General features: G+C 43.1%; 4 protein-coding genes across 6 annotated transcripts in view; 3 read left to right on the forward strand and 1 right to left on the reverse strand.

Annotated features, from left to right (window-relative positions):
• Positions 1 to 10,531, forward strand: part of chn2 (chimerin 2) — a 30,463-nt gene extending 19,932 nt beyond the window's left edge. For both annotated transcript variants that reach the window (XM_027000056.3, XM_081696376.1), the window contains 7 exons: positions 3,466 to 3,552; positions 5,988 to 6,072; positions 7,665 to 7,838; positions 8,220 to 8,297; positions 8,389 to 8,526; positions 8,716 to 8,821; positions 9,332 to 10,531. In XM_027000056.3, coding sequence (XP_026855857.1) covers positions 3,466 to 3,552; positions 5,988 to 6,072; positions 7,665 to 7,838; positions 8,220 to 8,297; positions 8,389 to 8,526; positions 8,716 to 8,821; positions 9,332 to 9,503 — 840 coding nt within the window. In that variant the 3' untranslated portion in view covers positions 9,504 to 10,531. The remainder of the gene's footprint in view (positions 1 to 3,465; positions 3,553 to 5,987; positions 6,073 to 7,664; positions 7,839 to 8,219; positions 8,298 to 8,388; positions 8,527 to 8,715; positions 8,822 to 9,331) is intronic.
• Positions 10,532 to 11,048: 517 nt separating this feature from the next.
• LOC145651151 (proline-rich protein 15-like) lies at positions 11,049 to 12,914 on the forward strand. The gene is made up of 2 exons (XM_081696352.1): positions 11,049 to 11,248; positions 11,342 to 12,914. The coding sequence occupies exon 2, from the start codon at positions 11,361 to 11,363 to the stop codon at positions 11,685 to 11,687; it is 327 nt and encodes a 108-aa protein (XP_081552478.1). The 5' UTR covers positions 11,049 to 11,248; positions 11,342 to 11,360; the 3' UTR covers positions 11,688 to 12,914.
• Positions 12,915 to 12,986: 72 nt separating this feature from the next.
• Positions 12,987 to 16,255, reverse strand: fkbp14 (FKBP prolyl isomerase 14). The gene is made up of 4 exons (XM_026999944.3): positions 15,890 to 16,255; positions 15,564 to 15,715; positions 14,261 to 14,388; positions 12,987 to 14,068 (listed from the first exon to the last, which is right to left on the reverse strand). Exons 1-4 carry the CDS (start codon positions 16,084 to 16,086, stop codon positions 13,910 to 13,912), a joined length of 636 nt encoding a protein of 211 aa, XP_026855745.1. The 5' UTR covers positions 16,087 to 16,255; the 3' UTR covers positions 12,987 to 13,909.
• A 250-nt stretch (positions 16,256 to 16,505) lies between these two features.
• On the forward strand, positions 16,506 to 26,818 carry plekha8 (pleckstrin homology domain containing, family A (phosphoinositide binding specific) member 8). 2 transcript variants are annotated; one of them, XM_027000021.3, is made up of 13 exons: positions 16,506 to 16,681; positions 17,458 to 17,574; positions 17,678 to 17,833; positions 17,986 to 18,116; positions 18,669 to 18,845; positions 19,024 to 19,064; positions 19,204 to 19,319; positions 19,500 to 19,782; positions 20,705 to 20,790; positions 21,300 to 21,358; positions 22,145 to 22,346; positions 23,721 to 23,782; positions 23,947 to 26,818. In XM_027000021.3, exons 1-13 carry the CDS (start codon positions 16,642 to 16,644, stop codon positions 24,142 to 24,144), a joined length of 1,668 nt encoding a protein of 555 aa, XP_026855822.2. In that variant the 5' UTR covers positions 16,506 to 16,641; the 3' UTR covers positions 24,145 to 26,818. The 2 variants fall into 2 exon arrangements, with proteins under 2 accessions (XP_026855822.2, XP_081552477.1); XM_081696351.1 differs by lacking the exons at positions 23,721 to 23,782; positions 23,947 to 26,818 and adding an exon at positions 23,479 to 23,682.
• Positions 26,819 to 27,554: the final 736 nt, after the last annotated feature.

The raw sequence follows: 27,554 nt of genomic DNA on the forward strand, positions 1-27,554 counted from the left end.
TGAACTTCTGTTTGTGTAATGGATAGTTCTAAAGTGTGTTTAGTCTTACTGCGCTCTTATGTTCATATATCAGAATTTTTAATATAATGATAATTATGGAATTTTTCTATAATCCATTGACTCAACCAACCTGTCCTACCACCTCGAACACTCTCGGAACACTTCAACCATCGGTTCTCACTCTGTGGTTGTTATTGCTGATGTGTTCTGCCAGCCAAACTTCACCTAGAGGGACGTTCAGATGAGGTGTACCTGTATTTCTGAATTTCTCTGGAAAGGGCTTCTGCACATCATCAGTGTCACTCATGCTGTAGAGGTCTACACAGTGTCTCTGAATGAGGGACTTTTTGTGAGGTGTCGTGCTGCAGTGTTTCATTTTACGATAATACTCCATTTCACTGAAATGGAAGTGTATTCATTTGTTAGGCTGTAATCCAATTTTTTATTAACATATCAGCATGAAACAGAATTATATAGTCTATAGAAAAAGAAAAACAAAGAAAAAAACTTTAAAAGCTTTGGATTTTTCACATTTTTTATCTTATTTGTGTTGTGCTGACTAATTAAATTAGAACAATATGAAAACTAGTTTTGTATTTACATTCTTATTTAATTGCAGCACTTTTCGTAGGTCTATAATTTTATCAATAAAGTTATTATTTGTAAATACCCACAGAAGAAAGGATATAAAGAAGTCTTTATATTGACTCTCACTGAATAAACATGACCACTGTTTTTAAACTATATAAAATGGTGCTACATGTTCAAGCTACTTTTTAATGTTAAGCAGAATGTTCTCTACATGTGTCAATAAAGAACCACTTGTGTATTTTTGTTCTCTTCTATAATGCCCCGCTTTTCTGTTGTGACTGCAGAAAATACAGGGCGCTCTGGGAGAGAAACCAGCCCGGTTTGTTTCTCTCTGTTGCTCCATTTACTCTCCGTGACTTCTTTCAGAGACAACAAGCCATCTGCCTAGTGATAAAAAGTCTCACACTAATTCTCTTTTGGGCGCACGCACGTACGTACACACGCGCTTGACACATTTCCTCCGGCCTCACGCCCTTCTTTGTGATGGCCTGGCTGTATGCGACTCCACCACAGACGGAATGTGGCACGGCTGTCCCCGCGCTCCCTGCTGGCCCTGTTTGTCTCCGTGGCCCCCGGAGGTGCCGTGCTGACACACAGCTCAGCCGGAGTCACCACAGGAGGCGGCCACCCGTTCTGTCCCTGGCAGCAGCTCTCCTTGGCCGGGCTGACAGGGTCGACGAGACTAAACCTCACAGCCGGTCTGACCTCCTCAGCAAACAATGCGCCGCCATAAATGCACTACACTTCAGCTTTGGGTTTGTGCTCTTAAGGGGAAGGCTCCATAGCTCGAACAGTTCTGGACGTGCTCTGGAGGTCTCTGTCAGGAAACCTGACAGGAGGTAAAAGGGGTTTACCTTTATAAATGTATGCATTTGAAAACTCCAACTAGAACGATTTTGCGAAATGTGCATGTTCTGTTTCTGCTTTCTCGAGCAAAAGTGGATGGGCAACAAGATCACACTGGTGTATTTTCAAATAAAACTCAAACTAGCACTGACCATTTCTGCTGTAGTTCTTAAACCTGACTTACATTATCAGCCAGTCTACTAGACCTAACAAAAAGTGTCTTTAGGGGCTGTCAGTGAATAGCATTGAATGGAGTCCCAAGTCTCTTTGTACGTAGTGCTGGATGATTGAGGAACTGAGGTTCAGACACTGTTGCTGGTCTCAGGGACTGCCCCTTGCCATGCATACCCTGTGAGCTGAGGCAGGTTTGTAAGCAAAAGTGTATTACAGTGTGAGGAGAGATTATAGCTATAACTTGGCCCTGTCGTGACGGGATCATTTGGACTGGCTCTGGGGTGAATGTGTGGCCAAAAGATGTAGAGCAAGAGTGGTCAGGCTCCCAGAGCTCTAATGGACCCGGGCCTCATCCATAAACGCACGCCCGTACCTAAGTCCAGCGCTCTAAGGGACCCAGGCCTCATCCATTAACGCACGCCCGTACCTAAGTCCAGCGCTCTAAGGGACCCGGGCCTCGTCCATAACCGCACGCCCGTACTTAAGTCCAGCGCGCTAAGGGACCCGGGTCTAATCCATTAAAGCACGCCCGTACCTAAGTCCAGCTCTCTAAGGGACCCGGGCCTCGTCCATTAACATATGCCCGTACCTAAGTCCAGCGCGCTAAGGGACCCGGGCCTCGTCCATAAACGCACGCCCTTACCTAAGTCCAGCGCTCTAAGGGACCCGGGCCTCGTCCATAACCGCATGCCCATACCTAAGTCCAGCGCTCTAAGGGACCCGGGCCTCGTCCATAACCGCATGCCCATACCTAAGTCCAGCGCTCTAAGGGACCCGGGCCTCGTCCATAACCGCATGCCCATACCTAAGTCCAGCGCGCTAAGGGACCCGAGACTAATCCATAAACGCACGCCCTTACCTAAGTCCAGCGCTCTAAGGGACCCGGGCCTCGTCCATTAACACATGCCCGTATCTAAGTCCAGCGCGCTAAGGGACCCGGGCCTCGTCCATAACTGCACGCCCTTACCTAAGTCCAGCGCTCTAAGGGACCCGGGCCTCATCCATTAACACACACCCGTACCTAAGTCCAGCGCTCTAAGGGACCCGGGCCTCGTCCATAACCGCACGCCCATACCTAAGTCCAGCGCGCTAAGGGACCCGAGACTAATCCATAAACGCACGCCCTTACCTAAGTCCAGCTCTCTAAGGGACCCGGGCCTCGTCCATTAACACATGCCCGTATCTAAGTCCAGCGCGCTAAGGGACCCGGGCCTTGTCCATAACTGCACGCCCTTACCTAAGTCCAGCGCTCTAAGGGACCCGGGCCTCATCCATTAACACACGCCCGTACCTAAATCCAGCGCTCTAAGGGACCCGGCCTCGTCCATAACCACACGCCCTTACCTAAGTCCAGCTATTGAGAGCTGCTGAGCCATATCAGCCGACACTGACAGCCCAGCCTTGCCCTCCTCCTCCTCCTCCTCCTCCTCCTCCCTCAGCCTCTGCCCTTCTATGGCGGCGCTGAATGAGTCCCATTGTGTGAGACACGCTCTTCTGCCGGCCCCAGGGCAGCCCCTTCCCCCTCCGTCTCTCCCCTTGTCCTGCCCCTGCTGAGCGGGGCAGCTCTCCCTGCGCAGTTCGACCCCCCACAGCCAGCCGGCGGGGCACCGTAACAGTCACTGCAGCCGTCTCTCCCTGTCCGACAGCCGCCTCTGTCACCTCCTCTGCTTCCTCCACGTCCGCCTCTCCGCAAAGGAGATGCAGGCACCATGGAGCCCCGCGGGGCCAGCAGGGAGTCAGCTAGCTCCTCTCTGGGCCAAGCGTCAGGAGCTGCTGACCCTGGCTCTGGGGGCCAGGCTGGTGGCCACTGGCGCGCTGCTCTGGAAGCCACTAAAGCTCTTGGCTTGTCCACAGATCTCCACATCTCCACTGGGAAGACGCAGCGCACTGAAGGACGGGTCCGAGAAGCACTGCAGCTACCACAAGGTCCATAACTTCAAGGTGAGTGCTGGACGCTTTGTAGCCGCAACTGCCTTGCTTTGCAGAAGGTACAGCAGATTTCAGCCTAGAGCATTATACTTCAGTGTCTTCATTAGTATAATAGTATAATGTAAGATGTCAAGCGTCGGATGCACAAATGTATCATGTATTGGATAACAAAGCTTTTCATCTATTTTAATTTACTCCTATACCTCACCTGGTAAAGCAGGTAGAGCATGGTGCTACCAACACCAAGGTCATGGGATCAATTCTCATGATGTACATGTACCAGCACCCAGATAAATATGCACGTTTCTCTGGATAAGAATGTCTGCCAAATACCATAAATGTAAATTGACAACAGCATAAATGAGTAGGACTTGTTTGCTGAGCTCCACACTAACAGCTCCTCTAGGCTTCATGAATTGATGCATTTTAGGTTCATAAATTGATTTTGACTTCATGGCTTCATAAATTGGGTTCATAAACTGCATGGTTTCAACAAAATGATATCTTCATAAAGTAGCTTCATAAATTGATGCATTTTGAAAAGACAAGATATAATCTGCTCGGTCAACCCTGCCGTTCGGCCCGATTATAAACCCATGTTCGTCTCTTACTGTGCTGCTTGCGAGTGAGCAGGGATTATCTCGCACTGTAGATAAGGATCATTGCATGCTGTTGCTGACACACCTCTGTGCTGCACACTCTCTGCTGCTCATTTTGTAGTAATGAGAAGGAGCGGCAGTAACTGTTGACCTGAGACATGGCTCCTTAGAAAATGACTGCGGTGTATTCCTAGAACTGGATGTTTCGGCTCGGAGGGGTGTAGTCTCTAAACAGGGATGGAGTTTTGTTGTGCCACTCTCTTTTGGGCCTGAGGTCAGTTAGGTGACTGTCCTTAGCACTGGTAACAGACGCTCACTCTCCTGCCATGTTTCCCTCAGATCTGGCTTTTGATTTTCTACTTTTGTCCATCGTAAAATCCAGTTTCTCTCATACATCAAGCTTAATGGCTTTGTCACAACTATGCTTGTGAACGCATGAAGTTTTTGATAATATGAGTTCGTCCAGATAGTTTATTCTCCACATCTGTGTGGTGATCCAGTCAGATCTGACCACCTATAGAAATGATATGGGCAGTAGTATAGGAAGATGCAAAATAGGAATTTCTCCCAATTTCTCTTACACAAAGTTAGAATTTTGACCCCATCTCATCATCCAGTATAGCTGCGGCACCACCCCTACTACAGACAAAATATTGCACCTTTCATTTTCTTACACATGCACACACAGTTCAGTGTTGCATAAATCTATTCCCACAGTGCAATAAATAAATAACTCACTGTGTATGAGGCTTTTGATCATATATTTGATCATTACTGTGACACAGACAAAACATGTACTGATAAAAGTCAACCTGCAATAGAGGGCATCCCTGAATATAATCTAGACTTCAAACAAACAGATGAGGAAGAACTTATGTTCCAGTCAAACAACAAGAAATTTAGTGCAACCTTCATTAAAGTTCATCTTGCGCAGTAATAGAGCGTGACCTTGCTGGCTGAAACATGTGCTATATCTGGATTCAAGAAAACCATTACAGTTCTCAATGCTACTCCTTCCCTTGGCCTACGTGCACCATTAGATAGATGCACTGTGAGAATGCCCATTTTCTTAGTTTGAGAACGGCTCCGTATGAAAGATTCTGGTGAGTTTGTCAGCTGTAATGGATGCACACGGGGACAAACTGGCTCAGTGCCTCTGAGTTTGAACTTCTTCTGTTTGGTGTCTGCCGCATAGTCTAGAGGTGGACTGATGATGAAAGAACAACCTCAGAGGTTCTCACAAACTTTGCAGAGAATCTGACTTACGCTATCCTGCCCTGGTGGGGGTGGAGGTGGGGATACATTGGGACTTTTCCCCCTCCATTAAAAAGATGACAAATTATTTGATCATCAAACCGGAAGATTAATTATGGACCCACTAGATCCCTTACTGTTATCTTTGTAATAAGCTGGCTGGCTCAATTAATGTTCATATACTTATCCATTTTGGTACAGGCTCAAATGCCCATAGCTTGACAAAATTAATTAGAAAGATAAGTGCAGTTTATTAAGTGTCTTTGGTTCTGTGAGATCAGGTTGTATTTGTCTGATGGCTTTTGCCCAAAGCAAATTCCCCTTGTATCAGTGTAGGCTCTGCTGCCCAGGCTCAGGGGCAAGTCTGTGTTCTGAGATGAGAGTCACTCTTTGACCTTTTTGGTTTGTGCATATTTTATTGCCTAGGAATTCTCTGGGAATGTTGCAGGTTCTACAGCACATGCGTCATCGAGAATTGTGTTAAATGTGTGTGTGTGTGTGTGTGTGTGTGTGTGTGTGTGTGTACACGCACGTACGGGCATTTGTGTGAGGAAAAGAGAAAGACACCTTTCATCTGTGCTCTCTGCTGTGTAGGTCCACACGTTCAGAGGGCCCCACTGGTGTGAATACTGCGCCAACTTCATGTGGGGCCTCATTGCCCAGGGTGTACGCTGCTCAGGTACCCACCTCCTCTCATATACCACGCAGCATGAATGAAGCGTTCCCACTGTTTCTATGGAAACTAGCGCAGCTTGGCTGTAGACCTGTCCCAGTTCACTCAGTCAGTGAACAGAATCCACCCAGGCAATTGAAAGCACTAAGTAGGCCATTGCAATGCGGATGTATAGCATTCCTGACTGACACCTGGTCCACACCTGCTTCTCTCCTGTGTGTTGGTAACTATTTATAGTGTCATGCATGCTGGGAGGATAGCCTGAGATAGACACACCCATGTAACACTAGGACAAGCAAATACTGTATCAGAGTTCAGCAGAAACTCGTTTTCACCAAGTCTGTCTTTAATGCAATCACAAGCACACACACACATAAACACACCAGCACGCACATCCACCACCCATTCATGAGAAGTGCCATCCACTTCGATGAACCTTTATAGGGATTTTAGAACTGAGCGTGCTTTAGATGCAGTGTGTATGTAAACAATGGTGAAACTGAATTTTTTCCAGACAATCAGCCCCTGCCTGTTTGTGTGTTTTCTCCCACGTATGTTTATATGTACATGTTTTGCACATTTTTTTTTCCTCTCTGACAGGTTTGTTCAGTAAGGCATGTTCCTGACTTTGATTAATCTTTGTAGTTTATGTTTCCATTATTCAAAATTCATATGGTTAAATCAGAGAAACTATTTGGAGCAGACCTTGTACAGCAAGGACCTCTAAACCCCACGATCATGCACTCACACTTGTAGTGGTTTGTGTTAATAGGAGATAACTTGGGCGTTCTGGCCTTAGTGCACCGGGACCAAGAGAGCCTATACAGTCACAAGTCTTTATTATTTTCCACGGTTCTAACAGTAACTCTGACCTTTATCACCCACACAAGAGCTGCCGTTGTTGGCATCAGGGGCCCCAGGCAAAGCTTGGTGTCATCAGTCATGCTGCACTAAAAGCAGCCCCATGCGGAGGGGCACAGAAAGCTTTTCTTTCGCTCTCCTCCCCTTCCTTGTGTGTCCCAAAGACGGCGTGATGAGGGGAGCGCGCAGGCAGGCTAGCGTGACAGTAAAAATGACAGTGAACAAGATGGATAGGTCAAGGGAGAGACAGCATGTAGTTTCGAGAGCAGTTAGACAGACATAGAGAGATGAGCAGTTCGAGTTCCAATTCCCAGACACTGGGGGGTCAGATCGCTAGTGTTTCACACGGCGCGCACAGTCAGCAACACACCAACGTAAGATCAAAGCGAGGAGCACATGGGATCACATCCACCCATGCGAGTGTACATGTATGCCCTGAAGCATCCCAGTAACCACACGTGTCAATTACTGTCGCGCACTGTGAGAAACAAGTACACACACATACACACTGACATCCATTTGCACACTCCCCATTGACATCTAATTATATTGAGTGACTTGCCAGCTTCTGACACACACACACACACACACACACACTCACGCACACACACATGCAAAGGCTTACACATGCACGCACACACCTCCTACGTGCATCCTTAAGAAGTCGTGTCAGTTCCCATGGGAGTATGAATGCCCACCTGATCTCATGACCTTTTGACCCGTGTCCCCTTACTCAGACTGTGGACTGAACGTGCACAAGCAGTGCGCCAAGCTGGTGCCCAGCGACTGCCAGCCAGACCTGCGGCGGATCAAGAAGGTGTTCAGCTGTGACCTCACCACGCTGGTCAAGGCCCACAACACGCTGCGGCCCATGGTCCTGGACATGTGCATCAGTGAGATAGAGCACCGAGGTATCCCACCACTCACCCCACCAGTCCCGAGCCACCTTTCCTTTATCAGCTGTCTCTCGTTTGTGGAACACGGGACATGTGAGACCGCCCCCCACCCCACCCCAACTGCAGGGTGCTGAGACATTTACTCGTGTTTTTCTGTTTTTCACATTTAGATTACATTTAGATTTTCAGAATCTTCAGATAAAACTTCAGAAGTTTTATATGAATTTTTTAATTTGTAGTTTCACTATTGTAATGAGTATAATTATTAGGCCTGCAGTATGGGGTTTACTAGGTTCAGCTGTGCTTTTCTTATCCTCACCAGTATAACTTGCTACTGATTAGCAAGTATATGATTCTGTCACATATAGCTGTGTTTTTCATTTTCACTGTGTTCAGGGCTGACATCCGAGGGCCTGTACAGGGTGTCTGGCTTCACAGAACACATAGAGGACGTGAGGCTGGCCTTCGACAGAGGTACATTTGCAAAAAAAAAACAAAAAGACAGAGTTTGCAGACTGTATCACCAAACCAGTAACTCAGTGTTCATAACTGTTTTCTTCCATAGATGGGGAGAAGACAGATATCAGTGCCAATGCCTACCCAGACATCAACACTATTACTGGAGCCCTGAAACTCTATCTGCGGGATCTGCCTATTCCAGTCATCACCTATGATGTCTACTCAAAATTCATACTGGCAGCCAGTAAGAGCCATCAGATACCATAAAAAAAAAGAATTGACATTGATTCTGTACCATGGAGCACGACTGTAGATAGCCAGAGCACAGCTGTTAGTGAACATATTCAGAACCATACGGACAGCTTTCAAGAGAAGTTAGTGAAAATCAAATCCCTCTGCCATATGTAAGTTTAGTCGATGTGCTTTTGTGCAGAAATGACCGACCCTGACTCCAGGCTGGAAGCTATCCATGATGGCCTGCTGCAGCTGCCCCCTGCTCACTACGAGACACTGCGCTATCTGGTTTCCCACCTGAAGAGGTGAGGCCCAAACCAGTGCTGCTACGCTCACCTCTGCTCCTAGGTCCCGCCCCCGTCCTCGCACATGGCATTTGATGCTGCCTTTTCATCTGTTCTAATGCTCACACTGCAAGAGCAATTCAATTCCAGCAGATTCGCAACACAAATGTAACACAAACGTTTGAGCAAATTATTTGTATAATCGATACACCACCACTTTCCCTTTGGCGTGTATGTGCATGTCACATTTAATGTTGAGAGTGCCTTTAGGCTGGCCTTTTGAGGTGTACTAGACTGTCTAATTTGGTCCCTCACATGTTCAACTTTATTTGGCTCTTTTACATCTCTAAAACATTGCAGTCATGACATATTTAACCACTTAATCCCCAGGGTTATTCATCAGTAATAACTCAGTATCTCCCATCTGAAAGGTAAAAGCATGCACTCTGAAGAGGGAAGGAATGAGAGTCTGAACCCACATGCTGGTCATCATGGGGTAGCGTTGTGATTCTGTCGCCTTTTTTCCACCAGGGTCACCATGTTTGAGAAAGACAACCTCATGAACGCGGAAAACCTGGGAATCGTCTTTGGGCCGACTCTGATGCAGCCTCCGGACCAGGACACTCTCGCCAGCCTCAGCTGCATGCGGCTCCAGAAGCTCATCGTTCAGCTGCTGATCGAGCACGAGGACATCCTGTTTTAATCTCACAAACTGTAAAGACTTTTTTGAAATAACAGTACTGCTGATGGCCTGCAGGGGCAGTTTGCGACATGTTTGGTGACCAGTGGTAGCCATTAAACTGGAAGAACCTCTTTTTGAGAGCTTTATATGGTGGCATATAACACAGAGGCATTACATGCATTCATTGGCTAATAAATGGGTTATAATTCCCCAGTGATGTTTTAATATCACCACACATAGAGCACTACTGTGAGCCTGGTTTTGAAATTTTACGAGTTACTTCTCTATCTTGAATAAATAAGAATATGTTCTTGGATTTCTCTTTTTTATGCATTCCTATTTATTCTTAATGTCTCATGCAGAGCAATCCATGAGATGAATAATGAAAAAAAAATTTTTTTAATTGTTTGTATAGTAGAAATTATAAAGTGTCGTTTTCCCCAGAACCTAAACAATGTAAATTACACCGTTGTACATGATTAATGGTTTTATGGTTAGTGTGTTGCACTGACAATGATTTAAGGGTTCAGTATGATTAAAAAGTTATTCCTTTGTACCATGGGTATGTACAGAATATGTTCACCTTTGTAATGTGTTCTACAGTAACAACCAGTATGAGGCACTTTTTGTCTTTTTTGCAAAGAGTGTAAATATTTTTGATCCGTGGTTTTTGTGCCGTGTTCATAAATTTACATACAACCTCAACGTAATTCCCAATTTTAAACATAATCCCGGAAATCATTTAAAAAACGTTTCCTAGCACATCATGTCTTCCTACGGAGGTGCTGATGAAGAGAGTTCTGACCGTCTGTGACCGCGCCATAGTGGTTCTGACTGGGTCCAAGCCGCTGGATGATGTCACGCCCCCATATTCAGGCCTTTTATGAAAGAAATGATCATATCCAGTCCTGTTACTTTCCAATATGCCTACTGTCTGTTGAAGTTGTTGATGTGACATGAGACCTTGCTACAAATTTGTTTTATTAAAGATATTTTCTGTGACGAATGTAATTTATCAAACTCTGATGTATTAAATTATGTAAACATGGTTTACTAGTTTACAGGCTGAATTTTCTTTCATGCATATACCATGTTCTTTACTCTAAAAAGAATTAGATTGTACAGTCATGAGCAGCCTGTCCTGGAAGTACTGCAGCAAATATAATATTTGATGTAACTTTAATACTAACCCTGGTTTTCTAACCATATTATCCACTTCAGATATCATGTATCCATTATGTGGATATTTTTATGCTAATTAGCGCTGCCAGATTCTGTCTCGGGGAAAAAGACTGTACCCTTCTTCCACAAATTAAGGTGTTAAGTGGTTTCATACTGCTTTACTCCGGAACAATTCAACAAGCATGCCTGCAGGTGGTTGTTTTTGCCAGCTGACAGGTGAAAAGCAATCCAACCTGAATCCAATAAAAGCTGAAACCAGTTTTCTGAGGCCAACGGGAAGAACTCCAAGAGTCCACAGGCCAATGAAAGCAAGTGGGAAGTCTTACATATACTCAAAGGTGAGTGGGCCGAAAGTAACCTATAAACGGTGTACTCCTGCCCGTCAAAGCTTGTTATGTCACAGACATTGACATAAGGTACGTTTGGATGGCTTAAGTACATTGAAATTACACTGCGGCTGGACGTTTTCTCTAAAGGAAGCCTTTAAACTTGTTTTAACCTCGGGGAAAACACTAGATGCTACTGTAAGCTGTAAGCAAACCCTGACTTTATTGCAAACATTTATCCATATATTCCTGGCCTTGGTAAGTACTTTTTATTTTTTAGGTAATTGTGTTTCTTATTACTGTCTGTATAATTTATCACGTCAACTCTAATTATTATCATTTATGTTAAAGGTGATTTGAATTAAGAAAAATGGCAGAAATATATCCCTGGTGGAAGTCCTTCGCTGGTATGAAGAAAAACAAAATTCTTATCAAATCTGTTCAGCAAGACGCCGAAAAAGAAAGCAAGCCTGTGGATAACCCTTCCGTAAAACAGGGCGCAGACAACAAACCATCCAGACTGAAGAATGACAGTAGCTATGAGGACTCGCAGTTTGAGCCCGTCTTCAACGAAAACACCTGCCGGCGGAACATGAAGGTTTCGCGGTCTGGGCGCTTCAGGGAGAAGCGGAGGGTGCGGGTGCCATTACCGGTGAGCGGCAACCTTTACGACAACAGTACCGCTGCTGCCAAGTAGCCAAGGTGCCGATCAAATTCACAGGAAGCATAGTAGCTTGGAGGATAACTTCGGTCATACTTCGGTCCTACTCTAAAAAGCAATTGACTAAACAACCTTGCGTCTGTCCCGAGTCTGAATAGGCCAAGCATTGGATTCAATGGCACTTCTGACACAGGCCTATAATGAAGCACAGTTATGGTCAACTTTTAATAGTCCACTTATTTATTATCTTAATAAATGTAATACTTTAAAATGTTTTGTATGAAGGATAACCACAGTAAGGTACATGTTCATTTAACATCTGTAGATTTGGGTTATATAAAATTTGCATGAAATTGTTTAGCTTACAGGAGTTAAACATGAAGGCATCTACAAAGTCTTTAATTCCAAGTTTAGTTTTTAATTCTTGGATGAGGCTGTAGCACAAACACAGTAGTTCTGAAGAGCTCTGCATCAATGTCACTTATTTTTATAAGACTTTTCTCAACACAAGTAGAATTGTCTCTTTCCTTGTAAAAATATATACTTAAGTATACAGAATTCCATTTTCTTATTTGGGTCATACAGTTATCAATATTAATTTTGGTTTGCAAAGTGACAGTATAAAGTTTCTTGCAGAAATCCCCAACACATCATATTCCTGTCATATAATCAGACACATGACTATGTGCCCAGCACTAGTACAGTAAAGAGGTTTTACCCTATTCACTCTCATAAAAGGTTGGAATGTTATGAAACACACAGTGTTTGTTATGGTCAATGGAAGTGTTGTATAGGCTAGTCAATCCTGATGTACAAGTATAACATAGGCCTACTAATGTTTCACTAGTTTCGTCTTTAGATGGGTGGGAACCCAAACAATGTATTGCAAAATGTTTTACTGTAATGATTTGTTTGCATCTTTTACATAGGAACTGTATAAGAAAGGTTTGTTTGCCTACTCCTTTTCATGAAGTCCATTATTAAAAGATAAATACTGTTGGAATCATGTCACAGTCAATTTCAAAGAGGATACAGACAGTAGGTCATTGTCATCTATAGTCAGTTCTGAAGTCAAGCTAAGATTAACATGCTTAGGATCAGATGTTTTATGTCTAGTGAACACACATGACCGACCTTTGCTACTTGAGGATGGTCTTTTAGGGCTACATAATATATAGTTTGTTAACTGTTATCACAGTACTGGTCTTTGAAATACTGGTGTCACAGAGGGCTAATAACAGTGGATGCCCTGATGAGTGTACTGTTGGCATTTTAAGGAATCGAGGCATTTAAGAGATCTAAAACACCATTTTAGTTCAGGTAGTCTTTTAAATGTCCCATTCAGTATATTTTTAATATACTAAAAGGCAATCACAGTCTAACACAATATGACATTTTGTTCAAATAAAACTGTTGTTTGAATATTTCTTTCCAAGTTTTCTCTTATAAATATTGAGCACACTGCTGCATCTAACTTTGATTTTCACTGCTTCGGTCATCAGCAATTGGTTTCATCTACTGAGCAAAGATCGCCTCCTACTGGTAATTTCTAAAATGACTACTTAAATAATCCGTGGTTCTACAGCATCGGAATATAATATCACATCTTTAAAAAAAATTAAAAAAAACTTTAATAAAAGCTAAATCAGTTTTGAAAAATTAGTCACATTAATTGTTTAAAAGGTATCAGAGCAAAAAGACCTCTATCTGAACATCTCATGCTTCAACGGTATTCCTTTCATTCAGAATAGGCACTGTTAATAAAAAATAAGTCACACACTTCTTCTCCGTGTATGGACATGAGAAAGGCACATGGCTGATCTTAGCAGTTCATAATGTTGATGCTGGTTACACAACAACAACAAACAGTATATATTTCAAAAGGGAGCACAACATTAATTTGAACCATCCCTGAGAATATTTAAAGGATTGCAGACATAACCACATAACTGCTCACTAAGTTTTAGATCATTAGTTACAGCTTTATCCTTTCCTTTCTCCCAAACACATTATACTGTAACTGGGGTGGTGGGAGGTACGCTACTGTGTCCAGAGGTGTATGGTTCAGAACTGCCCAGATACGCCAAGTAATTTGAGCCAGCATAAGTGTAACTGAGTGAAACCAACTAGCTGATACAAAATAATGGAGTCCAGGTCTTTTGCTTTTTAAATCGGAATGTATACATTTGTGACTCTGTGTTTAGGGTTAAGTCTTTGTGAAGTTGAACACTACTCAGGGACAAGAATAAGAAACTTTTCTATAGCTCGTCGTGTTTATATGTGAATTCACGGGCAGATATAAAGCCGTCCTCGTCTTCATCCTCTTTCTGGAAGATGTCCTCCACCATGGCCTCATGATGGGTGTCATTGGGAGGGTATCCGTGTTTTTCAAACTCCCTGCGCAGGTACTCCTTCACCTGGAACAGACATGTTCTTTGGAGATTACATCCAAAACACCAAACAACATCTTTATGGTCAAAGCCAGTCTTCATTTCTCAGCGTTCATACAGTAATCATTAGAGGCCAGTCCATTTTGACCTGATGCATTTATATATTTGTGTGAGTGTTTGGTCTGCAAAGGCAAGGCTACGCATTTTGGTATTGCACACCTCTGATTTGGAGAGCTTCCAGTCGTCATTGAGATCCATGTCCTGGAAGGATTCATGTGACCTGGGTCCATTCCTGATCTCCATGACTTCAATGTCAAAGATCAGGCTGCTCTCTGGTGGAATGACCCCTAAATTCAGGGCACAGGCACATGTGTGTCAGAAAAGTGGCAATTATCTACAATTGCAACTCCAACTGTAGTATTTTCTTACTATGGAGCCATTTTGAAGTGGCATACATACCGTGTACATTGATTTACATCTACGACATTTAGCAGACGCTCTAATCCAGAGCAATTTACAATTGTTTTGTCATCTACTCAGAATGCATCCTAGCCAGTACAGTAGGTTAGAGTTCAAGATACCGTTGAACTAGAATACTGCTGAAATACAGGAATCAATGCTGATACCTAGAAGAAGTGCAAAATAAGCATGAGCTCTATATCAGGCAATGTTAAGTGCAATATCAAACAATTCCAAACAATAAATACAGTTTCAGTTACTCAACAATAACATGAAATTTCATATGTGCAGGATCAATGGTCATTTAAATATTGCATAAATAGATGAGTCTTCAGGCTGCATTTGAAGACTGCTAGGGACTCTGCTGTCTGGACAGCCAGTAGAAGTTTGTTCCACTATCTGGGAGCCAGAATAGAGAATAGTCTTATTTGTCCATTAGACAAGAAGTACATTGTTTCAAGGCAAGCCATACCTGAGGCTCGAAGTACTCAACGTATGTATTGTGGTTTGACAATTGCCATCATGCAGGGAGGGGCTTGTCAATTTTTTGGTACGCAAGCATCAGGGTTTTAAATCTGATGCAGGCAGCTACTGGAAGCCAGTGAAAAGAACACAGCAGTGGTGTGACCTGTGAAATGTGAACTTTGGAAGACTGAAGACTAGTCGTGCTGCTGCATTCTGGATCAGTTGTTGCTGTTTGCTGGTCTTCCCTCACAGGCCATCAGGCCTCAAGTTCCATTCATCTAGCTTTAAGATGACAAGAGGCTGCACAAGCACCTGAGTAGATTCCTGTGAGAGAAAGGGCCGAATTCTTTGGATGTTACAAAGGAGAAAATCTGCATGACTGGGTCAGTTTTGAAGAATGAGTTGAGAACAACTGTCCAAAGTTATTCCCAGGCTACAAGCAGCTTCAGACGGTGATACCATCTTATTCGAAAGAAACAGTGAGGTCATTCTGAGGATTGGGAGCTCCTGGGATGTACAGAAGCTGTTTTGCTGGGTTGATAAAGTATTGTGAGAAAATGTAATAAGTCAAGAAGAACTGCACTAAGTGAGAGCCTACCTTTTCCCTCCTTGCCGTATGCCAGTGCTGGGGGAATGGTGAGCTTCCTCCTTTCCCCTGCACACATGTTTTGGAGGCCCTTGTCCCACCCTTTTATCACCTCCCGGATCCCCAGTGTGAACCACACTGGATTCTTATCACCATGATGACGGCTTGCAAGAGCAGAACATAAATGAGTTTTATAGGTTACTCGAGTGCGACTGAGCATGTGTGCGTTCTAAATTATTTGTGACCTTTCTTCATTTATTTATCATAAAACCAACTTCAGTAAAGCTTACATTAACGTTGAAGTGATGCAGAAGAGACATGCATTAGACTACAGTTACCTGGAATGAAACAGGGTGCCGTTACTCTCCAGATATCCCTCGTAATGTACGAGGAGTATGTCCCCGTATTTTGACTTCCGATGGCATAGGAAAGGTTTGTACAAAACTTCAATTTTCACCTCCGGCTCCGGAAGTTTTGCTCCATGAACAGAGAAAAAGAATGCTGTGACAAAGTACGCCCATAACTCCAGTATCATTTTTAAGTAAAAAAAAAAAACCGGTCAGCTGTCTGGAATTGCAGGAGGGTATATTTGCACAAATATGTAGAAATAAAAGTAACCAGGGAAAATTGCCTGGGGTAATCCCGCCGACTACGTGGCATACAAATTTTTCCAAAGACTCCTTTTCAGTCCCAAATAACCCCTTGCGTGAAAAAAAAAAACTAAACAATCTGTTTGACTGCTATTGGTAGAATGAATTGAAAGACACGCCTTAGAACAGAATAGTTTCCTTTCATTGGAAATTATTTCGTGCCACCTCACAAATCCACGCCCATAGAAACCAACAGAATCCAATCAGAAAGGCCGGAGAGAGACTCTGCATGATGTCATAGAAATGGGTGTAGCCTTGTGTGATCACGTGGATTAGTATTCTCGCACGATATGCGCTCCCTGTTGCCGTAGTGTCAAATTATAGACGAGCTTCCAAACTACGGTTTTCGCATTTAAGAATTATCTGCCTGTTGTGTAGGGAGTTTTTTTTTTTTTTTTTTAATGAACAAAAAGTAATGAACTGTCAAGAGAGGAGCTGCCATGGAAGGAGTTCTTTATAAATGGACTAATTATATAAGCGGTACGCAGTTTACTTTTAACTAATGTCAAGTTTGTTGTTTTTCGGAGTTGAAGAGTCAACAGCCCAGCGAGCTAAATCAGTTAGCTAAAGCTAGAGCTAGCTAGGGTTGGCCGTGCCAACAGAAGCCAACATTACTGCATAGCCATCCAATTATCTTATTTATGGGCAAGTTATCTTAGGTAGCTAGATAGCTATGACTTTCAACACTTTCTGTAGTGGAGCTGTACTAGCTAGGTCTTTGGATTTGCTCTAGCGTCTGGACCCTTATGTTTTGGGGTGTGTTTACTGAGCACTACAGATAGCCAGCTCGCCATCTGTATCAGGCAATCTGGCTTCTGGCTAGTTAGCTAGCTGGTGAGTCCGTGAACCCTGGAATATTTCGACGTAATTTGAGCTGAATGTGAGAGCGACTAGACTAGTTAACTGGCTGGGTTCGCTAGCTAGCTGTACTGGGTTAGCACTAAGCTAGGTTAGCTAAATGCACCTGATGTGAGGTTGTTGATCACGTTAGCCGGCTAACTAGTTAGCGTTGACCGACAACACGCAGAGATGCCAGTAGCTAATTGACTCCACATTACGGATCTCGACTGGAAACTCTCTAACTAGACAGCTAAATAAGCTTTATCTGAGTATAGACGGGGAAGAGTAATGTAACGTGATACCCAGCTATGGACATGCTGCGCTCAGATAGCGAATTAAATCCGCAGCTAGCTATATGAGGACGGCCTCATATATTGGAAAATGTAACTCACTCAGATGATCATTTTCTCTTCTAGGTTGGCAGCCTCGCTGGTTTGTATTAGCTGGTGGCACTCTTTCATATTATGATTCTCAAGAAGATGCCTGGAAAGGATGCAAAGGCAGCATCAAGATATCCGTGTGCGAAATACAGGGTAATATAAAGGAAACAGTCTGATTTTGTAGTGGTAAAGCATGGTTTTGTTGCAGTATATGCAGTTGTTCTTAGTTTTAGATTTATACTTGATCCTTTTCCAGTGCACCCCTCAGATTTCACGAGAGTCGATCTGACCATACCAGGGGAACAATACTTCTACCTCAAGGCAATCAATGCAGCAGAGAGACAGAAATGGCTGGTAGCCTTAGGAACAGCAAAAGCCTGTCTGACAGACAACCGGACAAAAAGAGAGAAGGGTAAGAGAGAAAAGTCCTAAAAATCTGTGATGAATCCTGCTTAAGGATATATAGTATACCATACAATTATAATGAGCTGTAGCTAATTTTCCAGCTATATATTAGTCATTATACATATTTTAGTTGTTATTTCATCTGCATTGTCTGCACAGAGCTCCAGGAGAATACAGAGGCACTGAAAACCAAAATGTGTGAGCTGAGACTGTACTGTGATCTTCTGCTCGAGCAAGTGAACAAACTCAAGGAGTGTCCCCTGGGCGAGGAGACCTCGGCCTCCGGAGAGGTGAAGCAGTAGACGTCATACATTTCCTGATGCAGTTCACTTGGGCATGTTGATTCGTTGCCATGACTCCTGTTGAAGTTCCCTAGATTGGGAGCTTCAGACACTAGCAGTCTTCACTGAGTCAGAATACCCCCAGATAAGAAGTGGGTTATATTTTGTGGACATATGCATAGTCATGCATGAAGGTTCACTCTTCACGTACTGTATAAAACTCAGCTGTACTCACAAGTTATACTTCAAGCCATTTGTCATCACGTACAACTGTAAACGAGGCTGCAGTAAACCATCATTTATCCTCAAAAGTGCATCCTTGCACTTTTTTTTCCCCCTTTGCAACATGCAGAGGATACTGTACGAAAAATGTACAAAACCCACAGGAAGAATGTTTTAATTTTACAAAATGTCTGGCATTCATCTCCTTCAGGAATCACTGCACCTTGAAATCTGATTAAATGCAAAGTTCATGCTGTTATTTAGAACACATCAGACTGCATCCGCATCTCCAAAAACGTGCCGTGAAAATGGCCCTGTGTGTGTTTGTGCGATGCTTAGGCAGGTGATGATGCAGGGAGTCTGGTGAAGTCCACTTGCACCACCTTCCTGAAGACGCTGGAGGAGTGTATGCAGATAGCAGGGCGTACCTTCAGCCCAGGCCTGCTGAGCCATGGCCTGTCTGGGTCCCACAGCCCACCTGGTTCCCCTGCCCTCACTGCCGTTAAACCTCAAAAGGTCCTTATGAAGAACTCCGTCAAACTCTTGCTGAGTGTAAATTTTGTGTGCTGAAATAGCTCAGGCAATGCACTGTTTGAAGTATTTCTGACTGCTAAGCTAAAAATAGTATACTGAAGATGTAATGTTTTTTTCATATCTGTTTTGATGTTTGTTTGTTTTTTTTTTTGTCATGCAGATCAAATCGCTTAATCAAACAAATCCCCATCCAGAAGAAAAGTGAGTTAAGAAACCTTCATGTACATGACTTGGTTCAATATATTTGTATTCTGCCATTTATTGTATATTGATCGTGGTACTTGTGGGAAGTTGAAACAGTGTTTACTGTCTCACTCTTGATTTTGAATTTATTGTACAGACAGAAGCGTCCAGTAAACAGCTCAGCTAGTCCCTCATCACAGAGAAGTGCAGAGTTTGGACCAGGGGGACAACCCACTTTATCTCCCCCAGACAATACAGTTGCACCTCCCACAGGTAAACCATATACTCAGTGCTCACATAAACGCTGTACCCTCTGTGAATCCAGTGTCCCACTGTAAATCATATTCTTAGGTTAGGGATCCTTAATGTTCTTTAAAACTCAGGGTAGTTGAGGATGATTTGGTAAGCCGGTACTCCATGTCTTATCCAATCAATTCCCTTGACCTGTTCCAGGGAACAGGCTACTGGAGCAGGAGAGCGAGGACCCAGCGGAGGCCCGGGCTGCTCCTCAGGCTCCTGCTGAGAGTGAATGTGCTCCAGCGGAGGCAGGAACGGACGTGTGCCCAGACAAAGTAGCTCATGCCCAGGAGAAGCAGGGAGACGTGGAGTCATCATGTCAAGAGCAGCGAGTCAGTGATCGAAACGAGGCTGACCCAGGAGTGAATGAGCTTGAATCACAGGGTAAACAGGACGAGGAAGAGCAGGTGGAGACATTCTTCAGTAGTATGAGTCACAGGTATGCGGAGCCTCCTCTGCTATGAGCTCAAGATCAGACATTTTCTGATATGTTATGCATATGCAGATTCAGGACCAAATAACAGAACATATCATACACCCCATATCATTTCCCAGTAAGTAGTAGGTCGCATACTTCTTTGGAAGGAAAACTTATTTAAGAATGTGTATCAGAATTATAATTTAGTTACTGAACTGTTAAATACTAATAGAGTGTACAGGCTTCATGCAAAACTACTGATAAAGTAGTGTAGATTTAGGAAATGCGGATGAACATGAGTCAGTGAGTCTTAATAATCTGAAAATGTGTCTCCAACAGAAACTGAAATATTACAGTAATTATGGAGTAATATTTGGAGGATGGCTTGTGAATGATTAGGTGTTTGTTAGTGTGTTTTCTCTCACCATTGCACTGAAACCGGGGCCCTGCTTGTGGTGATGGGTTTGTAGAGCTTTTTTGTTACATCTTTTCTCTCTCCATGTCCCTTGTGCAATAAAATTCAGTATTCTGTGAGAGTTTGAAGTATTCCACCATCACACTCACTGGTGGTGAGTCTTAATCAATATGCAATTCAAGCTGTGAAACCTTACCAAAGCAATATATAAAAATACCTTTCCAGTATTACACTACCTTTTGAATATTGTACTCAAATGCAGTGAGAAACGTAATACTTTAGCAAATACTGTAGGAAAGTTTCTCACGAGTAAATCGGGTGCAGATTTTGGTGCACATTCTTGAGTATTCCTTAGAATTTTTTGCATATTATTTTTTCCTAAGTTTGCTTGAGTTCCTGAGTTTGATTTAGTCCAAATGTATTCTTTTGGTTGTCTTTGGTTTTTGTGCTCATGAAATAAATGCGTTCTTTTGCAGTGTGCCACAATGCACTGTCCGTTTCTGAATGTCTGTGGTTTTCCTTTTGTAGATTTAGTGATATAAGACTGGAAGACGACAATGGTATCCCCACACGGGCCTTTTTGGACTCTTGCTATGCTATAGTGCCAGTATTAGGTAGGCCAGTCTCTTCTTTCACTCTCCATCCTACCCATTTGCCTGTCTCTGTCTTTTCTGTGGTCATTCGATTAAAGTCAAAGACCCGTTCCCTCGTTTCCACCCTCCGAGCCACGGCGCTTTTCCTCACTTCCGGCCCCCACGTCCTTTGTTCTCTGTTCTTCTGGCCAGGAAATCGCGCTCAACTTCTAGTTTCACAACCTGGCTGGGGCGTCAGGAGTAGGTACAGACAGGGGTGACCGCTGGTGTGGGAGCCAAATGCCACAATGCCTGTGGTGCTTTTTTTCGACCGACTGGACACAGGATAGCGGGCCATTCCTGACCTAAACGCGCTCGCTTAAGTCAAAAGCACCCAGGACTTTTGCGCCTTGCCGTTAGCTGTGCCTTCTGCCTTGTCTGTAGCATCGGGCCCTTTCCTGGCTCACGGGGTCTGGCTGTGGGATTCTATACATGGGCCTCTAATATGCTGAATGCTCAACAGCACAGTGATGCTGGCTTTTTCTCCTCAGACAAGCTGGGACCAACTGTCTTCGCTCCAGTTAAAATAGATTTTGTGGGCAACATTAAGGTGAGTGGCCACGTCCGTCAAACATCCGAAATATGAAATGTTATTTCACTATTTTTCAACTGTGAAGTATTCATTAGTGCATAAGTGCGTTGCTTTACAGTTTCTAGCACTAATCCTAGAAAACGTATATTAGACGATGAATAACCCCAGACATTAATGTATTGCCCAATCTCTGTGTAGGGGCTATAAAGGTATCGCAAAAGGTGAAGAAAATAGAATTTCCCTGTCTCATCATCTCATGTTTCCACTGGTCTAGCTTGTATTTGTTCAGAAGGATAATAGCTTTTGATGAAAGTAATTTGACCTAAAATCCCCAGAAGCATACAGTACATACAAAGTATAAAAATGTCTACATGGAGTCCAAAATGGGCATAAAATTATCTGTTGGGATTTATGAGTCTAAAAAAACCTCCTTGTATATCTATTGCTTGTTAGTGCAGTACAAAAAGTCTGAATTCTAATTTTATTATTTTGAAACATTTATTAGATACTTCACTGCATTTGTGGCCACATGAAGGACACATTTGAGAATCATCAACCGAGTAAATTATCGTCACGGCCACTAGGTGTTCTCAGCAATGTGACCATGACTTAATATTTATCTTTCTGTTAATACATCTGTCTGTTGGGTTGTCCATATATCTGTCAGTCTCTCTGTACCACTTAGTAGTGTCTTTTATTTTTATTTATTTTTTGTACATACTACAGCACACGATAGCCTTTAACTGAGAATGACCGTTCGTTTAGGCGGTCCCAAATCTAGAAAGGTCTCCGTTTCTTCCTCAGAAAGTCCAGCAGAAGCTGCTGTCTGAGCCGGGCACTTTCCCCACACTTCAGAGCGTGGTGCTGCACGAAGTGGAGACGAAGGTGGCACATGTGCGGAATTCGGCCACGGAGGCACTGCTGTGGCTCAAGCGAGGATTGAAGTTCCTCAAAGAATTCCTGGCTGAGCTGAATGGCGGGGAGCAGGACATCCATTCAGCTCTGAGTGAGTGCCTGGAGCACATGGGAAAATGGGCGGGGGGGTGTTCAAGTTCAAGAGGTTTTATTGTCATTTCAGCTATATACAAGTACACAACAAAAACGAGACAATGTTCCTCCAGGACCATGGTGCAACATAAAAACAACAGTGCAACAGACAACATGCTACACAAGTGCAAACAGTCCAATATAGTACAAAATGTCATTAAATAAACATTAAATAAATACAGGACAGGACAAATACAAAATGAGTAGACAGTGCAATTTAGTACAGTACACAGTACTGGGCATATGTAAAGCGAACTGGGCATATGTAAAGCGATGTAATCGCTTGTTGGATGTTGTAAATTAACAGCTGGAGTTTTGGAATACTGTCGATCATTCCAGAGACTTGCTCTGCTCTTATGAAAGATTTTTGTGTCTGATCACAGTATCACAGAGCAAGTCATGTAGCTCACCTTTTGGCCTTGTATCTCTGACCCCACAATGGAAGCACTTTTATCTTAGTGAAGATTCTCCGAGCAAGCTAGTGGACTACATGGTAACTGTACCACTCTTTCTCTCCAAAATGATCCAGAATAACCAGTCTTCCTGCCAAAATAAAAAACCCAAACTATTTTTAGATGGAGATATGGAATTACTACAGGAAGCTATTGTGCAAGGGAGTCATTTGCATTGTCTGTCTTTTAAAGCCCCTGCAGTAGGCTTTGTTTTCAAATACATTTCCCTGGCCAGAACGTATCATCGTGTCTTCCTACGGGCTAGTGAAAAAAGCTGAAAGTAACGTCATGGATGAGTATGTGTTTATTGTTCCTGAAGCATGACTAAAGATGGTCTAATGACCTGTCTGTTTTTAGTTGCCCTATGGAAGACCAAGTTTGAATTCTCCAAGCAGGAACATTTAGGCCACACATTCTGGTCAATTTAAAGACTTGAAATCTTCCTGTTCATACCACTACCCCTGCAGCGTGATTTGTTGAAATGGATTGTGCCATTTTGAAAGGAAACGTAATCACCGCTTCATTGTTTGGCAGTAATGCTGTCAGACTGTCCATCTAGTAGTGTTTTATATTTGATATTGAGACCTCTGGTCTAACCCATCAGGATCAGAAGCAACTGAATGTTTTGGTATTTATCAGGGCCTCAGGGAAGAAAGCAAATGTTGACCAATCCTGGTGGAGAAAGCAAAAGAATGGAGTAATTCAGCATGGCCAGCCAGGCGGTGCATGTACAGCAGAATGATTCACAGGCATGCACACAGTCTCTCATTTCAGCTGTATAAAGCATTCTCATCAAATTCTGTAATGCATGGGGTATAATTCCCATTGTGGCACTGCAATCTTAAACCAGGATGGTTCAAACACGGTTCTTCTTGTTCCAGACAACGCCTATGGAAAGACACTACGGCAGTATCACGGATGGGTCGTGCGGGGAGTCTTTGCTGTAAGTATTGAAAATATGACCTCTTTTATATATATATATATATATATATATATATATATATATATATATATATATAACTTGCTCATGCACAATACAGCTGTACACACATCGTCCCCAACCGGACCCCCCCACACACACACACTTTTGTGTACGTGGGTCCACAGTTGGCGCTGAGGGCGGCGCCCTCCTACGGGGGCTTCATGGCAGCGTTGGTGTCCCATGAGGGTGACGAGCTGAGGGAGGGCTTCTCCGCCAGCATGCACCGGGACCTGGCCATCTACCTGCCCGCCATGGAGAAGCAGCTCTCCATCTTGGACGCTCTGTACGAGGAGTACGGCCTGGAGTCGGATGAGGTGGTGTGAGTCGCTCGCCAGCCCACATGCACAGACGGACACCAGACGGAGCTCCCCGTTGCTCGGGCCGCTCTCCGGCCCTGCTTGGGAGAACGCGGTGTGAAGGGGTGACGGCCTGATCAGGGGATGGTAGCTGCTGCAGCAGGCAGAGGGTTGGTCCGTATGAGCAGCGTAAGCACTGCTGGAACAATTTGCTTATACAGATAGCGATCGCAGTCTGGTCCTTCGCACCTCGAAGTGAAGCCTCCTGAGCTCTTAATGGTGGGACAGGGGCCAAGACTGAAGGTGGGTTCAGGGAGCAGCTAATTGCTGTTGACCTCCACGATACATCTGCGGCCATAAATAAATAATCAAAATGACATTTTAAAGATTCTTCACTAAGACTTTATGCACACACATCCACATCCGTGGTGGTTGGAGCGGCACAGGTAGTGTAGCTGTGCGCAGTTAATAGTTAAGCAAGACAGGTTTTGTGTTTTTTTACTCGGCATGCAAAAGTTGACCAACTTTTGTGATAAAAAAAAAAGTATCATATTTCCTTTGGTACTTTTGACAAATTGCCTCAATCACATTACATGACATCGGAGCACAAAGGATTCATTATAGATGTGTTTTCTGGTTTCAAGCAAAAGTGCAGCATTTATCTGTCAGTACATATGATGGTTGGTGTTGGACTATTTTATTGCACATGGGTGTTAGGCTGAGTAGGCAGAAAAAAAATGATTTATATTCCCAGCTTATATATAAAAAATAAAATCTTTAAAGATACACTCACCTAAAACTGCTCCGAAGTACCCAGGAACAAAATTATTAAATAGGTTGTTAAACTTGTCAGCTCTTAAGTTATTGTAAAAATACTTGATCACTTTTTTTTTTAAATTTTCTTTTATTAAATGGGAAAAGGTATATATTTCCTAATAACTATTAACTGTTAAATTATTTAGAAATGTAACAGTTATGAGTAGGTTTTATTCTAAGAATTGTACCATGTTTACTTGTTAATGTAGCCTAATGAACAATATTGACTGCATGTGGTATCGCATGGGTTTGATCATTTTTCTGTCTACCGAAGGTGAATTAAATAACCCAGACTGAAGTAACTTGCTGATTAGTAATATACTGGCTAATTATGCCTTATAGTTTACACAACACAAGAATGCCTGCTGTGCGAAGCCAAGTTAGAGATCAGAGTCTGCCTACTTCAGAGAGGATGTGCAGTCCCAATTCAAATCCCATTTCTGAAAAAATATAATAATGATCCCGTGTAAATTTTGTACTTAGTATTTAGAACTTTTACCTTGTGAAGGGATTGCCGCAGATGACATTTCATTGATTATGTACTCAGTGGCCACTGTCTGAGGTCCGCCTACTCTACAGCTGTGCCTGACTCTCTGGCATCTCTGCTGGGTGCAGGCATTAGCTGGCTCACAGTAACTTGTCTTCTAATGCACAAAGTTTCTGTGTTTTTGGTGGCCTGTTTAATGAATTTTGTTTCAGTTTGGAAAACTATATCAGTGTAGCTATCAGGACCTGGCTGATATGAACATATTAATCAAATCAAATGTAAACAGACAATTGTCTGTCGGTTGTTTTTTTGTTTGTTTGTTTTTTTGTTTTTTTTTTAATATATATGAATTCCTTGACTTTTTTTTAAACTCATTTAAATAAGCCAGTAAATTCTGAAAATAACTGGACATGCCAAGCATGAGTATATTATAGTTTACCGTTAGAGGTGTGGTAGCATATTTGTCAAAGCTTTAGAACTGGTGCACCTAATGAAGCGATCTCCCTGAACATGGGGAACACCTACGCCCACTGTTCACTTTATTAGGTATTGGTGTCTTAAGGGTGCATTTTGCAGATGTGCACTTCCAGATTGCAGTCCATCTGGTGCCATGCCCAGCGTCTTGCCTGCCTCTTACCTTCTTTATGACTGACGAGCTTCTAACCACCGCTGAGCAGATATGACTCTCGAGACAGCGGTGCTCAGCGGTGGTTAGGTGGTTATCTGCTCAGCGGTGGTTAGAAGCTCGTCAGTCATAAAGAAGCTGTAGCGGTGGCACAGTGGGGGATGTGGTATGGATACAGGGTGGATCAGGCTTCGTAGTGGCGCTAGAGGTTTTATATGTGTCGTCATCACTACTGGACTGGAAGTAGTCCGGCCAGTTATGATCCTGTGTTCATAAACTCACCAGTGCTAAAGAGCTGGAGGATGACCAAATGCAAACTGAGTACGACGAGAGTCGGGCCACGGTATCTACTAGGTGCTTCTGATAGATACATGTTTCTATGAAAGTATATGGGGAGGGTATATATTTGGTATAGGAGTTAAACTGTGCTTGTTGGTTGTTTTTTTAAGAAGTAGATCGAAGTGCATTCCTGTAGAAAGGCACAATGACGGTGAAAGATCAGTCTCCTTCAATCTTTAGGGTGTTCCTTTAAGTGATTAAAGGCCAAATCTGAAGACTCTTCAAGTCCATGTTAAACAAATAAACACATGCAAATTCCTTCAGGCCTCTTGTTTTAATGCAGTGCCAGGCTAACATTATATCAGGACATCGCTCTTCTTGACATTCCATGGATGCTAAATTCATTTGTTGTCTTAGTAATTGGTATTGAAACTTTGTGTTACATATGCACAGTTTATCATTTTCATCAAAATGTATTAAAAATGTAAAACATGCATAGTGTTTTGTTTATTTAATTTGCTCAATAATGTGCCTGCTTATGGGAAGAGGGTTAGAGAAAAATATTTTAAGAAAAATTAGATCACATCAACAATGCTAAAATTATGACTTTATCTTACTCAAATCTCCTTAGGAACACAGTTAGTGTACCACCATCACTGTGACACGCAATTTTTCAGTATGTCTGCATGCAGTTGCCAGGACACGCAACAAAAACAAATAGGGTCACCGCCCTCAATAATTTGGTCCAAGAATAGAAAGACTGTATTTTCATGGAGAGAGAGACAGAAAGAGAGATGGAAAAAGACAACTGTTACTCTGTGCACCTGTAACTGAGATTATCACTTTTCCCTGCTTGACAATCGCACAGAGACCTCGGCTGTACCTCCGTCAGATTTCAGCGGAGTGAATGACTGGGGAAACTGGTTTGCTTCATTATGTTCTTACATATCGTTATGCTGGGACTAAATTTACTGTAGTTGTAAGACAAAAATAGTGTGGATGTCATTGTTGGGATGAATGTGACCACACTGCATTCTATACACAGTGGAAACACTTTTACTATGTGACTGTAATCTGTGCTAGAATGGTTGAGCGTTCATCTATGAGGGCGTGTTTGGAAATATTGCAGAGAATGAGCTGATGAGATTGCGCTGCCAAACGGGCTATAGAATAATCTAAATCAACACATTTGTCCTCCAGATCAATCAAACTTATAAAGTAAATTATTAA

This window comes from Electrophorus electricus, chromosome 14, assembly GCF_041902795.1.
Source record: "Electrophorus electricus isolate QZ-2024a chromosome 14, ASM4190279v1, whole genome shotgun sequence".
Lineage (NCBI taxonomy): Eukaryota > Metazoa > Chordata > Actinopteri > Gymnotiformes > Gymnotidae > Electrophorus > Electrophorus electricus.

Coding starts and splice junctions, on each gene's coding strand:
- plekha8 (XM_027000021.3), top strand. CDS start 16,642: ATGGAAGGAGTTCTTTATAAATGGACTAATTATATAAGCG. Junction 16,682..17,457: donor ATGGACTAATTATATAAGCG/GTACGCAGTTTA, acceptor TTTCTCTTCTAG/GTTGGCAGCCTCGCTGGTTT. Junction 19,783..20,704: donor TTCAGTAGTATGAGTCACAG/GTATGCGGAGCC, acceptor TTCCTTTTGTAG/ATTTAGTGATATAAGACTGG.
- LOC145651151 (XM_081696352.1), top strand. CDS start 11,361: ATGGCAGAAATATATCCCTGGTGGAAGTCCTTCGCTGGTATGAAGAAA.
- fkbp14 (XM_026999944.3), bottom strand. CDS start 16,086: ATGATACTGGAGTTATGGGCGTACTTTGTCACAGCATTCTTTTTCTCT. Junction 15,716..15,889: donor GGCACCCTGTTTCATTCCAG/GTAACTGTAGTC, acceptor TGCTCTTGCAAG/CCGTCATCATGGTGATAAGA. Junction 14,389..15,563: donor ATACGGCAAGGAGGGAAAAG/GTAGGCTCTCAC, acceptor CCCTGAATTTAG/GGGTCATTCCACCAGAGAGC.